Here is a 17,142-nt window from a genome sequence, read left to right on the forward strand (position 1 = left end):
CCTTCCCAGATAGTGTGGTGGGCATCCCTGAGACAGACTTAAGACGGTGAATATTTATAGCTAATTGGTTTGGGAAGACTTCTTTATGGTGTGTAGTTAATTAATGGAATTTTTAGTGGATTGCCGTTTTTAGCTCATTTCCCCAAAGTAAGAGGAGGGGGCACTCCCCCCACCCCCATCCCCTCAAAGGTGGGACCCTTCCTCTCTATTAAGAGGTTTTCAGTATTTTTAATGGGTGCATTCTTACCTTCTAGTTGCACGGAGTAGCTGATTCCTGGGGAGAGCTTGCACTTAAAAGAGAGGGGGAGGGGACTGTGGCCCTTCTCCAGAAAGCAACACAAACCCAGATTTCTAAGTACCCCTTTTGTCTTCTTAAACATTCTGTTTCAGGCCATTTGTGGCCCTTAGTCTGTTTGGAGTAACTCTCAACAGCCAATATCATCCCCATTATTGAAATCATCCACAGGAGTGTATTGCTCTGGCTGGAAGTCAGCCTTCTTGACATTTCATTTCTGGTGGTTTAAGCAGACACTATCTGCAGTCTCTGATCATCTTTGAAGATTTGTTTTGGAAATATGTGTTAGAAAACCAGAAATTTAGGATGTCAGAATGCGACTTCACATTCACCAATGTCAAACTAAGTGACACAGAGTATTTGCCCTCTCTGCTATCTAATAATAGAAAGAATAATTTTTATTCCCCAACTCTTTATTTGTCCTAAGCATCGTCCTGACACTGTGACTGTATTTCAACCACCCAGTTGCCTGCATTAAAAAAATAAAAGCAAAACCCCAGCTCTTAGGCAACTGTAACACACTGTTGTATCAAATGATGACCTCAAGTTGCCCTGGCCACAGTGTTGCGTGATGTTTTCCATATTTTAAAACACCTGGCCACCTCTTGCCAGCCTTCCTCCAGTGTTAGAGTGTCATCTGCAAGGACTGTTGTCTGATTGTTCTTGAGGGTTTTGGTGGAATCTTAATTTCATTCTCTCTGACCTCTGTAGCTGTGAAAATTAAGAAGCCAATCAAGACGAAATTCAGAATGCCAGTTTTTAACTGGGTTGCCCTGAAGCCAAATCAGATCAATGGCACAGTCTTCAATGAAATTGATGATGAGCGAATTCTGGAGGTATCTTTCTCATTGGTTAGAAACAAGGGACCCTCTCTGTGCAGCAAAGCCAGAATGGGTGCTGTGTTAACCTGAAAGTTTCTGCAATAAAAGCTAGTGTTTTAAGTGTCTTGATGTAAAGAAGAAAAGGAGAATAAAATTGGATGCTATTTTGTAAGGTGGTTCTAAAACTATATTTAATAACTTATTATACATTAAAATGGAATAGTTTTGAACATCTTCACTGTATGTCACAAAATGTACATCTGACACAGTCTCTGCCCTTAATTTATAAAGGGGCATAAAAAACCTTTATTGAACTATAAGTGAAAAAGGACTCAATAATCACACCTACTAGCTGGTTTGGTGGATAGTTTTAGTCTGTGCTGGCCACCCCCCTACAAGGCAGTAATTGAAAGGCAATTGAGTTAACTGGTTGGAAACAGTTGTCTACTTTAGACATTTTTGTCTGTGTATGTGGCATAAGTCACACAACACTAACACAAATAGAGAAATTGAGCAAGCCATGGCCAAAGACAAGTATCAGTACTTAGTAGAGAAAAAGTAACTTCTTTGATGCTTAAGAAACTATCTAAAGGGTGGCTTCCTGACTTCATTTTTAAGTATAATCTAATTTGCCTATTTCATTCCTCTCTAACCCAGGACTTAAATGTAGATGAATTTGAGGAAATATTTAAGACAAAAGCCCAAGGTCCTGCCATTGATCTTTCTTCAAGCAAACAGAAGATAACGCAGAAGGGATCAAACAAAGTGACATTACTAGAAGCAAATAGGGCTAAAAATCTTGCCATAACTTTAAGGAAAGCTGGAAAGACCGCGGATGAAATATGTAAAGCTATTCATGTGTAAGTTCAGGGCGTTCTGAAAGGTTATATCCTAGTAAATTTAGAATGAAAATGGTAACGCTGAAGAGGTGGACCAGAAGTGACCTTTGGGGGTGCTATATTAGAATGAGTAATTAATTGTTTTAGAAGAATAACAACTGGATCGTGACATCGTTTATTATCTTGGTCTGTTCTCTTATATATGCCTGCAGCAATGCTTACATAAAAGGAAAGTTGAGAGAAGTATTGCAGATGCTAAGAAAAGGGAGAAAATATCAGTTTTCTGTGGAGTATCTGAATTTTATCCAGATTCATTGAGTACAAATTTGATGGCACTTGTGGAATGATTCAACTCAACACCAGATGCAAATAGGAGACAGAGGCTTGTCTTAATTCATAACAATAGGAATGTGATTCCTGTTGCTCCTTAGCACTTTCAGGGCATCTTAAAGCAAGTTTAGTTCTTTTTTTAATCCTGCAGAGAAGGCATTGATTTTATTTACTCTTCTATTAGAAGACTCTTTCTACTCTTCGAGTCATGGTGACTATCAAATATGATAAGGATGTTATTAGATGTTTTAGAAACTAATTCATCATTAATTGGTACTTCATAAATTTTGATCAGAGATTCTTAGGGGAGTAAAAGACACTGAGAAGTCATTTGTTCCAGTTTCATGTCCTCAGCCAGGATCATAAGCTAGTAGTTTAGTGCACCCTATCATCTGTTCTGATTTCTAGTGTTGAAACCTGATATGAATTCTGGTTTTTAATCTTCACATATCTTGTTTGTAATGATGATTAAGTGTAATTCTATTGCTGAACAAAGATTGTCCAGAGAATAGACTAGAGATTGTAGCAGATACTTCTTCAGTTCAGATTGAGTATAGATCCACAAAGACTGAGTATTCCCTCAAGGGATGTATGCATTTAAGCCAAAGCATCCATATAATACAGGCATTTTGATGCATTTTTTTCTAAAGGAGAAAAAATATCCCAGACTTACTGGTTTAATTGAAATATTTTACAGAGTTCACCAGATATTCTGTAATTGTGTGTATAATATTATATCTCCTTAATTAGCAGTACTTCACAGGCCTAAAAAAAAACATGTCCTTGAACCACTTAACCACCAGATACTTCAGCTTTCCTTCTGCTTCTACCTGCTGTCATTTACTATTGATTTCTAGAGGCTTAGAGCTATACTAATAGCCTAAAAACTGAGCATGGCAGTTGTGATAAGGTCCACCTTTCCAGGAAGGATCAATGAAAGTGCTTGATGCACAGTCAGGAGCCAGCACCAAGGGGCATGTTCACGTCTGTAGACATCATCCAGCTGTAGACATCAACTCATCGACATGGTGGTTCATGATCTGGACCAGGTGGAAGTGTGGCTGAGAGGGGAGGAGGTTTTCTCTTTAACAGTGACATGTTGTCCACCTCTGTCTTCAGATTTGACTTGAAGACATTGCCTGTAGACTTTGTAGAGTGTTTGATGAGGTTCTTGCCAACTGAGAATGAGGTGAAAGTGCTGCGGCTCTATGAGCGGGAAAGGAAGCCCCTGGAAAACTTGTCAGATGAAGACCGGTTCATGATGCAGTTCAGTAAAATTGAGAGGCTCATGCAGAAGATGACCATCATGGCCTTCATTGGGAACTTTGCCGAAAGCATTCAGATGCTGACTCCTGTGAGTGGACCAACTCTGGCAAGGGAAGGGGTCCAAACAGATAGCATTTTTTTATTTGTTTTCTTTTAACTTTCTCTCAGAATTGCACTTAATGTCGTGGGCTCTAAGACTTCTTCCCAGAACTTTCGACATGGCATTTTTGTTTTTACCATCTTTTTCTCATTGTGTATGCCAAGTAAAATTGAAAACGGTGAATTTCCCCATTCCATATTGTTCTTCTCCCTAGAGAATGCCATTTCCTGTGTCTACAGATATCCTTTGGATTTTAAAGGACACCTCAATACAGAGGACAGGGAGAATCATTTTCTCAAATTTGGTCCCCTCCTCAAGGTACCAGTCCTCTGGCTGGGTTACCAAGACTGAAAATTTAACTTCATTTCTAAAAACCATCTCATATCTTTAGTGAACAGGCTTATTGACTTTCATTGGAAGCGTTAAATTTGCCATGGGGGTCTTCTTCCTTGGAAGTTTGTTACAGTACACTGTGTTGACGTAGAAATAATAGCCAACCATCTCTTGTTCTTTTGTGTTAATCTGGTAGAGACTTATGAATATCATAAATAGTTCTTTCCCAGTTCTAGTTCTAAATAAATGTTTGTTAATTACTGATTATTAGTAGCATGTGTGTCCAAAATATGTTCTGAGAACTTCTGCACGGTGATTATATTTCTTTGCTGTTTTGTTTTGTTTTTGTTCTTGGCTAGCTCCATTGATTTAAAAATATGAATTGTATTATATGATTAGAGATGGTGGGCAGGCTATTGAGTTCTCCTGGAAGATGCCGTTGACTCCTAACTTAAGTCTCATTGCTTACAGATTTTATGATAAGCTAGTTCTGATAATACTTCCTATTTAGAGAAGAGCTTACATGTAATGCTCTAGTTACCTAAGACCTAGAAGGACAATTTAAAATGGTTATGTTTAGGAAAAAATAGAATCTCAGCATTAAGGCTTTAAGTTCTATATGCAGGCCTGTTTTCTTCTGTATTAAAGTTTTAGTTTTCAATCAGAGTTTCCCATTTTTAACATGTCTTTTCTCCCCCCCCTCCTTCTTTCCTTTGACTGGAATCTAGCAACTGCACTCAATTATAGCAGCATCTGTCTCTATAAAGTCGTCCCAAAAACTCAAGAAAATTCTGGAGGCAAGTGAAGTTTTCCTCTTATACGTGTATGGAAGAGCTGACTTGTCAGCTGCATTCCTCAGCCTGGGAATTCCTGGGATGCTGTAACAATGGGCTGCTCTTTTCTCTCTTTCTTTGCAGATCATCTTGGCCCTTGGAAACTATATGAATAGCAGTAAACGAGGAGCAGTTTATGGATTTAAACTTCAGAGTTTAGATCTGGTGAGTGGACTAAAAAGTACAAGAGCTATTTGAGAGACAAAACAGCTGGCAAAGATTAAGTCCTGGAGCAGAGAGAGTCTGCTCTTGGAAGTGGGGTGGGATGTTTTGATGAAGATTCTCTGCTAGTGGGAGGAGCAGTGGGTGCAAATTTTCTGGAACGCCATATGGCGGCAAGCACTTCGGACCATAAAAATACTCATACCTTTTGACCCGATATTTCCATTTCTAGGAATCTTTCCTCAGGAGTCTGAATTATGGGTGCTGTATTTTATTTATAATTGCAAATAATTAGCACCAGTGTAAAGATTCAACATTTGGGGAAATGATTAAATATGCTGTAATGATAGTTAATACAGTGAACTATTCTTCAACTGTTAGACTATTTGTGAAGAGTTTTCAAAGGAATAGGTAATTTTGTGTTTAGGAAAGAAAGCAGGGTATAAATTGTCTGTACAGTTTGATTTTTAACTAGGTAAAATATGGAGGAAAAAAACCCGAATGGAAGTAGATTAAGATATTAACAGAGAGGTTGAATGGAATTAGGAAGGGTTTTTGAGCTGCTTCTTTATACTTTTCTGTGTTTTCTAAAAAAATTTTTTTTTTCCCCTGGATGAAGAAGGGTACTCTGCTTTTCAGAGTCACCTGACTTAGGAACAGGACTAGAGAGAATGCTCCATGGAGCCCTGTTCCCCGGGCTGCACTGGCAGACATGACTTCCACGGGAGCAGGTTGGGCAGTGGTTGGAGTCCCCAGCCCCAGGTGTGGGGGGGCATGGTTATTTGATAGGGACTGTCTAGTTAGTCACAGTTCTGGCCCCCAGAAGGCCATGGTATGTATGTTAAGCACATCTGCTTTGAGCTGGGGAGTAAGTGGGGCTGAGCAGGATGTGAGGACTCTGGCATAGGTGTACCTGTGCACACCTATGCACACTCCCGGCTCCAGCCTCACTTCCTACTCTGGCCTTCACTTGGGAGAGCACTGAAACTGGAGTCTTCCTGCTTGTAAGCCAGGGAGGTGGTGGAGCAGATGGGGGCGGGGAGTTCACGTGAGGACAGACGCGTGAACAGCTCTCATGCTTAGAGTCGTCCCTAAAGTTGAGCGTGTCCCCTGGTCAGGAAGCCCTCTTGTCCCTTAATAATCCATGGGCTGGTTCACCCGAGAACAAAGCTGACTCTCCTGTGGGAATGTTCTCTCTCCACTTTGGGGCACCTGTGCTCAGGTATTTATTCTGAGCGGGAGAGCATCATCTGGCAGGTAACTCTCCCATCATCTGTTACTCTAACCCTCATCCCCTTTGGTTTTCAGCTCTTAGATACAAAGTCAACGGACCGAAAGCAAACACTGTTGCACTATATATCCAATGTCGTAAAAGAAAAATATCACCATGTGTCCCTATTTTATAATGAGCTTCATTATGTGGAGAAAGCTGCCTCAGGTACTTGATTTCAGCTCTTAATGTTACTCTTGGGTATGAATGCCTTGAATCATGGGGGAACCCTTCCCTGCTTAAACAACACTCTTCAGAACCCCTCTACAAAGGGGAGGCTAAAACGTCAGAGGCTCTGAGCTGAAACACATCGCCTCTGGTGTTGCCCGCACCTGGGAGCAATAACAAACACGGACGTGAAGAGGACGGTGTTCTCTTTATAAAGATCCAGGTCTTTGGGCTTCAGGTGCCTTCCCGCTTCCATCTGTTGACCTTTTTATTCTGTTGCTGTCACTTGAAATGAGAGACTCTGAGACTCACCCCCCGCAGCAAACACTTTCATTAGATTCTGTGCTGTCCCACTTGCTCAGGGGTGGCAGTTCTAAACATTTTGTGTTTAGCCTGAGCACAAGTTAAATTATCAGTACTTCTCGGTTGTTACTTTGCTATGACAGTTATTCATTTTCTCATTTAAATCATCGGCTGCTCTGAGATAGTTGGGCTGTACTGTTACAGATGAAAAAACTGACATTTTTATAGACTAAATGCCTTGCCCAAGGTCACATGGGTAGAAAATGATAGAAACAGAACTTGAACTCAGATAATCTTCTCATATGGTATGTTGTCCAGTGTACCACATACTCTCAAAAGAACATTAGCCTAGAAAAAGGAACAAGATGCAGATTGACCTCGGGGTTGGATACATGCCATGATTCTCAAATTATGATCTTAAGCAGCCAAAGTGTTTATTGTACATTTGTATTCCTGAGACCTACCCCAGACTTAGCAAATTGAACCTCTGAGGGCAAGACTTTCTCTGACTTCCTCAGAGTAAATGGCTGCTGCTTCTGTGTTCTTACTCAAGAGCATTCCATACAAGCCTCTCATACAAGATTTAATAAATTTTATCACAACATTTTGCATGTCCACTGCAACCTGTTCATGTATGGGTATAATCATTTTATTTATCTTTATAATTTCCTTAGCTCCTGGCAAATTGATGGTTGGGAACAAATGAATGAGTGAATTAATGAATGAGATGATGCCCTGTTACTGGGATAGACGCTGCTGAAGCCCTAGAGGAGGCTGAGAGGCAGGAGGAAATGATATTTTGACTACAGAGGACTGTGCAGTGCAGGCCGTGCCAGACCTACTGAGGGCTCGGGGCTTACTTAGGCAGTTACCAGGATTTCTCTTCTGGTAGAGTGGTTTTCCTCCTTTCAAGTTTCCCTTTGTCTAAATGAGGGGTTCTTTAGCATCACCATTCTAATTAAGAAAAAAAGTTAAAAATTTTTTCCTATAGCACGTTTTGTTTGGCCCGAATGAGATTCCCCTAAAGTGTCATTTCAGAAAAGTCAGTGGAGGAAAATGGGGAGATTGAGGTGCTCTCTGGCTGACTTGTTTTCTGTATTCTCACTCTGGGGCCCAAGTGTGCTGACATGGATTCCTTATCCCTTCACTCATTTGTTTACTCACTGCTTCCTTTATCCAGTGAACCTTTCTGAGTTCCTGCTTTGTACTTGGCATAGGCCTAAGCACTGAGGAGTCAAAGATGAATAACAGTGTGGGTCTAGCGAGGGAAAAGCATGCTACATTGTTCCGTAATCCATCCATGTGCAGAGCTGCGTCAGGCAGTGGGGAGCCAGAGGTGGCGCCCAGACCTCCTGCAGGAGGCTGCAGAAGTGAATCCACTCTGGGAGGGTGGCCACACTGCAGATGGAAAGGTTTGTGCTAATAACCCCTTCTGACGCACGGAAGGGTTGTTTAGCAAAAAGAAGCTGGTCAGAGTTGCTTTGGGTCCTTGTGGACAGTACAGCTAAAAATTCAATAGGTAAAATGCTACCCCCTGCTGGAGAGCCACAGAAATGCAGAGGAGTTCAAAGAGTCAGGTAGAGGATAAGCTCTTGGGCCTGTCAGTTAAGGAACCTCTAACCCTACAGGGCAACCAATAGGTTATCATCTCCAGTAAGAGAAATGGAATAGTTGGGAACAAGCACAGGATTTGGGATCCATGCTGGTTATCCAAACTCCATCTCTGCCACTTCCTAGCTGTGTCACCTAGGGCAGCCCACGTAACCTCTTTGTGTTGCTTTTCCTCTTTGGCAATATGGGCTAGTGGTGCAACTGAATTAGTGCATGTAAAGGATTTAATGCAGTGCTTGATGGTGAGCACTTAGTAAATTATTCCTATTAAAGGATCTCTGCACTGAAGTCCGGAGACTAGATCTAAGGGCCTTGCGTAACCCTAGAAACCCACTGAGAACTTGGCTCATCAGCCAGACTCACTGTGGCTTTGACTTTCCTGGCTGAAGTCACGGGGACATTGCTTTCTCTACTTCAGTCTCCCTTGAGAATGTTTTACTGGACGTCAAGGAGTTGCAGAGGGGCATGGACTTGACCAAGAGGGAGTACACCATGCATGACCACAACATGCTGCTGAAGGAGTTCATCCTTAACAATGAGGGAAAGCTGAAGAAGCTGCAAGATGATGCCAAGATTGCACAGGTGAGTGTCTGTGCCCCCAACACCCATGAAGAAGGGATTGGATCTGTTAAAGCCACCTGGGGTGCTGGCCCTGGCTCTGGTTGGGGGGGGGGAATTGTCCTCTGTCTGCTGAGGGTAGATTCCTTTTTTTTTTTTTTTTTTTGCGGTACGTGGGCCTCTCACTGTTGTGGCCTCTCCCGTTGCGGAGCACAGGCTCCGGACGCGCAGGCTCAGCGGCCACGGCTCACGGGCCCAGCCGCTCCGTGACATGTGGGATCCTCCCGGACCGGGGCACGAACCCGCGTCCCCCGCATTGGCAGGCAGACTCTCAACCACTGCGCCACCAGGGAAGCCCCATAGGGTAGATTTCTTATGTAGCTGTTATTAAGGGGGATGGGGATCTTTCTGCATTTTGTACCTGGAGATGCCCCTGTGCTCTCATGGTCTCTTCTAATTTGAGGTCTTCACTCTTTTCTCTAGAGGCCCTCCCCACCCCCTCCCCTTCCACTCCTAGGCTCCCTTTATCATGGGTCCTGTGTTCACTTCAACCAACGTGTGGTAGGCCTGTGCTCAGCACAGCAGTGTTCCCCAGTGTGTTGGGTTCCAGGAGGCCTTGACCTTGAAATCTTATACCACACTGGGGGGTCAGGTTTACACATCTGAGAAGCAGCCAGAATGGACTGTACACAAGCAGGGAAGGCAGAGGGTTGTGGGAACTCAGGAAGCAGACGTGGTGGGATGGTTCCCTTGTGAGGCTGGCTTCCTTGTGTCCCGGGAAGGTTCAAGCAGAGACTTGAGTGAGTGAGTGGCTATGGTAAGGAGCGTTGAAGCAGTGAGCTGGGATCTAGAGTCTGAGCAAACTTCTAAGGTCCCTTCTAATCTGGTTGGCTTTAAGGAGTCTTCCCATGGCTTTAGGACGCTCTTGAAAGGAGTAGTTCCTCATTCGTGTGTGTGTGTGTGTGTGTGTGTGTGTGTGTAGAAGTGGCAGGAGGTCCCAGTGTAGCAGTGTTGCATTCTTCTGGTTGCCTTTGGGTGTTGGGAGGAAGCACAGGCTGTAGAGAATTGTGGGAGGTGAGGGAGGATGGAGCCCAGAGACCTGTGGGAGACGCTGCAGCTCTTTTCCCAGCGTGCCGAGTTCAAATGCTGGAAAAATGACATTCAAGAGAAATTTGCTTCTTCACAGGATGCCTTCGACGATGTGGTGAAGTATTTTGGAGAAAACCCCAAGACGACACCCCCCTCTGTCTTCTTTCCCGTCTTTGTCCGGTTTGTGAAAGCCTATAAGGTAAGCAGGAGCCTGGTTTCTTTCAAGCCTTCCCTGGCATTACTTCTCGAGTGGGTGCCCTCCTCGAGCTGTGTCTGGGTCTCGGTGGCTCCGCAGAGACCTCCCCTGTGCCTTCGGGCAGCAGATGTGGGTGGTGAGGACGAGACGGCGGTCTCTGGCCCTGCTCCTGCGGCCCTCAGCCCGTCATGCTCCCTGTCTCTACCCGGCCAGCTGGGGGCTCAGCCCCCAAACAAAAGCTCTTGGCTGCCTGTGGGAAGGTGAGATCCAGGACCACTGCCGCCCCGTTGACTGTTGACCCTCGCAGGCAGGTTGAAGGACTGAGAAACCCAGGCCTCCCGTGGAGTTGTTGAGTGGGTAAAGGGTAGAAGGAGTGAGCCCTGGCCTGTGGCAACGGCACTGTCGCTGAGGTCAGGGAGAGCCTGCTTGTGTCGTAGCTCTGACCAGGCCCGTGGGCCTCTGGACCAACATTTCTCTAGTGTGGACCAAAAGATGGGTCTAGGAAGGACAGTTGATCCCTGTTTCTTCATCTGGACCCGTAATGGCCCTTCCTTTAAATGGGAGGCCCTCTATGACATAATCCGGGACCGTGGTCTTGAAAAAGCATGTGACCCAAAAAGATCTGTGTCAGAAGAATTTGTCCCTTGCGAAAGGAAGACAAGGAGGGCGAGGCGTGAGGGGATTTCAGTGCTCTTAGGAGACATTGTGATCTGTATTCTCCAGGCTTATCTATGTATAAGCTGGGTAATGTTGGTCTAGGAAGGAGGAGTGTGATTGTGGAGTGGGGAGGGAGGCGGCAGGGCTGTGGACATCTTTGAGAAACATGTGATTGGAAACAGTGGGTCACTTCACCATCTCCTGATGGCATTGGAGAACCATCCTTGGGCCTTTTACTGAAACTCACAAGGTTACGACATTTAGCCATCTTCTCTCAGCATGGCTTAGTGTAGCAGTGATATCACAAGCAGAAAGGAAGTGTCCCCGGCAGCGTGGATGAACACAAATACAGCACCAAGTCCATGTGCGAGAGCCTGGGGGCCGTGAGCAATGAGAAGCACTGGTCACCAGGGCTGCTGGCTGTGGTGCTCTGGGGTCCCCTGATGTGCTACTGAGATGACTCAAGGTAGCTCTTGGTATGAGCTGGGACCATGCTTCTTCACTAAAAAAATTGTAAGTCCAAGGTCTCAAAAGAAAATATATGCTGTTTTTAAATTGTATAATACAAGCTGGGAAGTGCCCCTGTTTGGTCTCCAAGTCTGGCCCTTCAGCGGGGTTGTGCATAGAGCTGAGGAAAAAGAGAAGCTGGTCCGTGGGGTGTGACAGGTCAGAGCCCATCAGGTGCTCCTTCCACGTTATCATTTCTCCCCGGGATCCTGTTCGCTGGCTGTGTGAGGCGCTTATCAGGCAGGGACGTGGCAGGATGTTCTATTTGCCCTAATATGTTACATAGTGAATAACTGCCCAACCTGACACTGACGCAGGGACTTGATGGGCAGATGTTAGGGTTTTAGGATGTCATCTGTCATTTCCCATCCTAAGTTTGAACCAAAATGAAACGAGACAAAAGCAACAGAGATGAAAATGTAAACTTTATTACTGAAAAAGCTGGATTGGAGGACAGGGTGTGTCTCTGTGAGCTTACCCTGCGGCCCTGAGTTAGATGACTTACCAGTGCACAGCTAGACGATTGGAAGTTGCTTTAAGGAGGCTGGCTTCAAAAGAGGGGATGCCCCGCAGGGCTGAGCTGAGGTCGGCCTGTTGGATTTCTTGTCCCTAATTCATCACACTTGTCATTACCTCCCTTGGAAATGAGTGAGCTGTGGGGAGAAAGCCCAAGAGTGTCAACTCGATGAGGCTCCTGAGGAAACAAGAGGCAAGGGAACGGAGGTTTTCCCCTAACAATGGGCAAGAGGAGAGGAATCTGAGACCCTCCTTTCAGAGAAGCTGTAGGGAGGGGGAAAGATTCTGTAAGAAAAACAATCTCACAGGAAAATCACTGAGCAGAGCTGCCAAAAGGGGAGGTACCCCGATATATATAGTATGGAGGCTAAGAAGCAGCCTGAGTGGGGAGAGAACCATTAGGAAAGGAATTCTCTGGAAGGGGTGAATCTCAACTACTAGGTTATGAAGAGATGTGATATAGACCGACAGCAAAACCTCGAATCAGGCATATAGTGTAGATCTTCCAAACCTTCCCTTAACTCTGATTCCTGGCTAACCAAGGATTCTCTTAAGAATGGCTTCTAAAAATCGTGACTGCTGGCATTTCCACTGACATAATCTTCTGCCACTTTTGATTTTACCCAGCAAGCAGAAGAGGAAAACGAGCTGAGGAAAAAGCAGGAACAAGCGCTGATGGAGAAACTCCTGGAGCAGGAAGCTCTGCTCGAGCAGCAGGACCCAAAGGTGAGGTGTGCCAGGCTCCTGAGATGGAGCCGTCAAGAGGCCAGAAAGCCAGATTTGCACAGGATGCCTTCCGCTTCCTTCTAGGCCTTGGAAACTTGGCAGATGGACACTTGTTCATTCATTATTTTGTTCAGCAGTCACTGGAATGGGGCTAAGAGCATGTTTGTGTGGCATTTCCAAGTTTATAGAGATGGGGAATTTAAATCTCAGTTGGATACACAGAGAGGCCATCCCGGGTAACCTGATGATTGGATGGCTTAGTGTCCCGGGACAGGAAGGCTTCACGGGGTCGCCATTGATGCTGGCCTTGATAGTGGGAGGGCTTCTCTGGGAATGGGAGGGAGCATTCTTTGGAGGGAAACAACGTAGGTGAAGACCACGAAGGCTGGCAGGTCGAAGAATTCTTCCTTATGATCCTCTGGACCAAAGGTTAACAAGTCGCTGGTTATTACTAGCTGCCTCTTGTTGCCATAGTGTCCAGCCTTCCCACTGCTGCCAGTTTTGTGCGTTCTTTAGTGCAAAAGCTTTCCTTCCTAGACGCTTTCTGAGTTATCCTCTGCTGAGCAGAATGTTTGGGATGGTGCTGTTTGTGTTTCGGACTGAGGCTGCTTGTTAGTAACAAAATGCTCAGACACATTTTGGATTTTCTCAAACCTCCAGGGGGTGCTGGTCCCACTAATCTCTGCCATTCTTTTTTCTTCTCAGTCTCCTTCCCACAAATCAAAGAGGCAGCAGCAAGAACTAATTGCGGAATTAAGGAGGCGACAAGTTAAAGACAACAGACACGTGTACGAAGGGAAAGACGGTGCCATTGAAGATATTATCACAGGTAAAGGCTATTTTCTCATTGTGGCCCATGGAGATCCCACTGGCCTCACCGTTACTGGGCCATTTACAGATGATGCTACCGATTTTGTCCAGGGTTTACAAGTTCTTCGGTTGATTTTATTCAGATCCAGAACTACAGAGAAACTCCATGCTAGTATTTGAAGTGTATTTATAGTAGCCTGTATACTGCCTGTCAAAGAACCCCAACACTCTCTCTGAAAAAATCTCTGTTTCTCAATATCATTGGAACCCTGTAGATTTCACCAGGGCTCCTTTTTCTAATGATGTTCCATTGTCTTAGATTTGTCACCACGCTCCATTTTCTCCCTCATGACCACTCCTACCCACCTGCCTGATTAATAACTACTATGGACAGGACCCATACTGTACTAAGCACAGTCAACACATGTTTTTCCAACATGCTCTTTAAAAGCCTTTTTATGCACTCAAAGTAAGTGAAGGTATTAGGAAATCAGGAGCTGGTGCTTTCATGCAGATAGACCAACAGGCCAGAAGCCCAGGGTTGGGGGATGGTCATTCTCTCAGCTAGGAATGGTGCCTAACCCAGATTGGTTCTTGTCTGATTAAGTTGTAGCCTAATGCTTTCTGCTCGAACCCCTTCTTCCGAGTTTCTGCATTCCCTCTTAAAGATCAGGGCAATAATTTGGGGCAGTGGCTACAAGTGACTTTCCTTTCATGTTTGTTGCATAGGAATACTGTTTATCAGCTTCCAAGATACTTAAAACTTCTCTTGTAGGAAATGTTACGCAAAAGTATAGAGATTAGTAGGATGAATTCCCACGTACCCTTCACCCATGAATAGTTTTCAACTCATGGCCAGTCTTGTTACACGTCTGCTTCTACCTACTCCCCACCCCCTAACCTCTGGAATTATTTTGAAGCAAATCCAAGACATACAATTTCATCTGGAAATATTTCCACATATATCTTCAAAAGATAAGGACTCTTTAATGAAGCAAACAAGCGTACCTACAAGACCATTATCACACACCTCCAAAACTAAGAGTTCCTTAATATCAAATAGCTAGTCATTATCCACATTTCCTCAATTGTCCTAATTTTTAAAAAATATAACTCTTAGCCTTTTAACTTCTCATTTCTTGTTAATAGCTTAGTCAGCATTGGAAATAGGGATCCCAAACTGCCCAAATCAGATTTCTTTCATCAGCTCAGACCCAAGGAAATAAAATACGTGAATAAATCACTAAAACGGAAGTCAATAAAGAGTTCCTTGCCCAGAGTAAACCCGTATAAGCAGTGGGATGGGTCTCTACATAGGGTGCACACGTGTTCTGTACATTTGTGCCTGCCCATATCTGTGTTCACCCTGCAGTGGCTTGCAGATGGCTCCCAGATAAAGCTTCCTTGTTTAGCCTCTCTCCTTGCCTCTCCCACATTGAGGGAGCAGCTCTGCTATGAGCAAGAGCAGGAACAGATCTCCTTGGGTAGCACCGTTTAGCCTCAGGGCCACAGTAAGATTGACTTGTAGGTAGAGAAGCTTCCAGCCATGGCACATTAAGAACTTAGAGTGCCATTTTCATCAGTCTGTTCTCCAGCTTAGCGACACCTGGCTTGTGAAATGTACAGTTTCTATTTGTCTGACCTGATATGCCATAGGAGGTAAATGAATATCTGTCTATGGAGCAGATTTTTTTTTCTCCTTGGACTATTTTCCATGTTCTACCCCAGACTGAGTAAAGACTGAGTAGCTCTTCTAGGCTTTATGAGCTCACTTGGGTATATATTGCCTTACACCCTTCCTGCTCATCTCTGCCACCCTTACCCCGGGTATGATTAACAAAGCACTAACTGTGTACTAATGCAGTAGACCTTGGCTTCTTACTCTCTTCTGTTTGTCTTGTTTGGCTGTCGTTTTCGATGCAGTGCTGAAGACTGTGCCCTTTACTGCTCGCACCGCCAAGCGTGGCTCTCGATTTTTCTGCGAACCTGTTCTCACTGAGGAATACCATTACTAAACTATTACTCTTTCTCACCTGATGCTCTTAAAAGGTTGCTACAGATTTTTTGACCCCTAATGACCCTCTGTTTGTGTGTCAGGGCCACCCAACATCCTAGCATGGAATTGCCATCTCCATCATGTTGTATTTTATGTTGTCTTCACACTGCATGGTTTTGCATTTCAGTCATAACTGCTTACTCACTAGCACTTTCAATACATCTATGAATCCACATGGCTGTGATGGTGTTTGTGAGTTGAATTAATACAATTACTTATAGAAATTTTCAGAAAACAATGAGTAGAACACTTCTTTGAGAGTCAGGATTGGGACCAACTACGTTGCTTTTAAGATTTGGGGGCTAGGGCTTCCCTGGTGGCACAGTGGTTGAGAGTCCGCCTGCCAATGCAGGGGACACGGGTTCGTGCCCCAGTCCGGGAAGATCCCACATGCCGTGGAGCGGCTAGGCCCGTGAGCCATGGCCGCTGAGCCTGCATGTCCGGAGCCTGTGCTCCACAATGGGAGAGGCCACAACAGTGAGAGGCCTGCGTACTGCAAAAAAAAAAAAAAAAAAAAAAAGATTTTGGGGCTAATATCTTTGAACACAAAATGACAGTCATTAATAACAGTAATTACTGTACCTAACATTTATTGAGCACTTAGTGTGTTTGAATAGATTTACAGATATTAAACCAGCCTTTTTGTACTCAGCATGCTTTGATAGTAAAATGAGCTGCTATACAAATTCTCAGGAATACAAGGTGCTCTAAAGTTGCAAAATGATTTGCAGAAGGAGCTGTGAACTACACACAGCTTTAAACTGGGTCTCTCTTAACTGTCTTATATAGTCTGTAGCCATCATCCACAGTGTGGTGGAGCTCATGGTACAAGATAAACTCAGGGAGCTCTTTTGACCTAGAAGCCTGTATAAGCTGATATAGGCAATCTATAGCTTTATACTCACCTCTTTTCCGAGTGTCATGCCCAAATTTCAGCTATCAACAATTCCATGTTGGAGCAAGGCTGCAAAGCAAGAAATGAGAACAAAGGCTTAGGAGCTCCCACTGTCTTATCTCATTCATGCTTCTTCACTGGTGGCTCTGTTCCATGTCAAACCCCGAGCATTTCTTCTGTGATGAGATCATATCTGGATCTGCTTCTTTGGTCAAGATGGGGGCACCAGAAATAATAACTTTCCCAAGAAGTAACTGCCTGGGCTTAGTTCTTGATGGTTAAATAAGGAACAGACTTCTCTGTAGTGCCCAGTTGATTAGAATAGCAACAAGGGAAGCACACACTCTAACTGGAGTATGTGAAACAGCCATTGTTTGACTCCCATGCTGAGATTGACATGGAACTGGCTTCATGTTTATTCTGTGGTGTTAACTCTTCTATGAATTGCACTTGTTATGTATGTTCCTCTGTCTCTGAAGATATCAAAGGATGTGGTGTGTTGTTGTCTGTTCTATAGTGTACTTATCCCACCAGTACTTATTAACAAGGCTAGAAACTGTCATCTACTTGGCTACTGTTTACTGTCAGTTTTGCTGCTGAACTATTGTTCTGGAGCCAAACTTCAAAGCAGCTTGGATCTGGGTGGTCAGAGAGCTGGGTGGGAAGACATGCTCACCCTTCCCTTGTGTTCTCTAACACCTCTTGTAGTATGGCCTCCTGTTTTCTTCTTCTGTTGGCTAACATGCCCGGGAATGTTATTCACTAAGTTGAATTGCTTTCCATTTTCATCCCATTTTTACT

General features: G+C 44.3%; 1 protein-coding gene across 3 annotated transcripts in view; it reads left to right on the forward strand.

Moving 5' to 3' along the window:
• The window catches only part of FMNL2 (formin like 2), a 306,084-nt gene that overhangs the window by 284,862 nt on the left and 4,080 nt on the right, over positions 1–17,142 (forward strand). For all 3 annotated transcript variants that reach the window (XM_060106297.1, XM_060106295.1, XM_060106296.1), the window contains exons 16-25: positions 1,007–1,131; positions 1,774–1,976; positions 3,405–3,639; positions 4,713–4,781; positions 4,902–4,982; positions 6,288–6,417; positions 8,750–8,913; positions 10,076–10,177; positions 12,482–12,580; positions 13,286–13,409. In XM_060106297.1, coding sequence (XP_059962280.1) covers positions 1,007–1,131; positions 1,774–1,976; positions 3,405–3,639; positions 4,713–4,781; positions 4,902–4,982; positions 6,288–6,417; positions 8,750–8,913; positions 10,076–10,177; positions 12,482–12,580; positions 13,286–13,409 — 1,332 coding nt within the window. The remainder of the gene's footprint in view (positions 1–1,006; positions 1,132–1,773; positions 1,977–3,404; positions 3,640–4,712; positions 4,782–4,901; positions 4,983–6,287; positions 6,418–8,749; positions 8,914–10,075; positions 10,178–12,481; positions 12,581–13,285; positions 13,410–17,142) is intronic.

The sequence above is a fragment of the Mesoplodon densirostris genome, chromosome 8 (assembly GCF_025265405.1).
Source record: "Mesoplodon densirostris isolate mMesDen1 chromosome 8, mMesDen1 primary haplotype, whole genome shotgun sequence".
Lineage (NCBI taxonomy): Eukaryota > Metazoa > Chordata > Mammalia > Artiodactyla > Ziphiidae > Mesoplodon > Mesoplodon densirostris.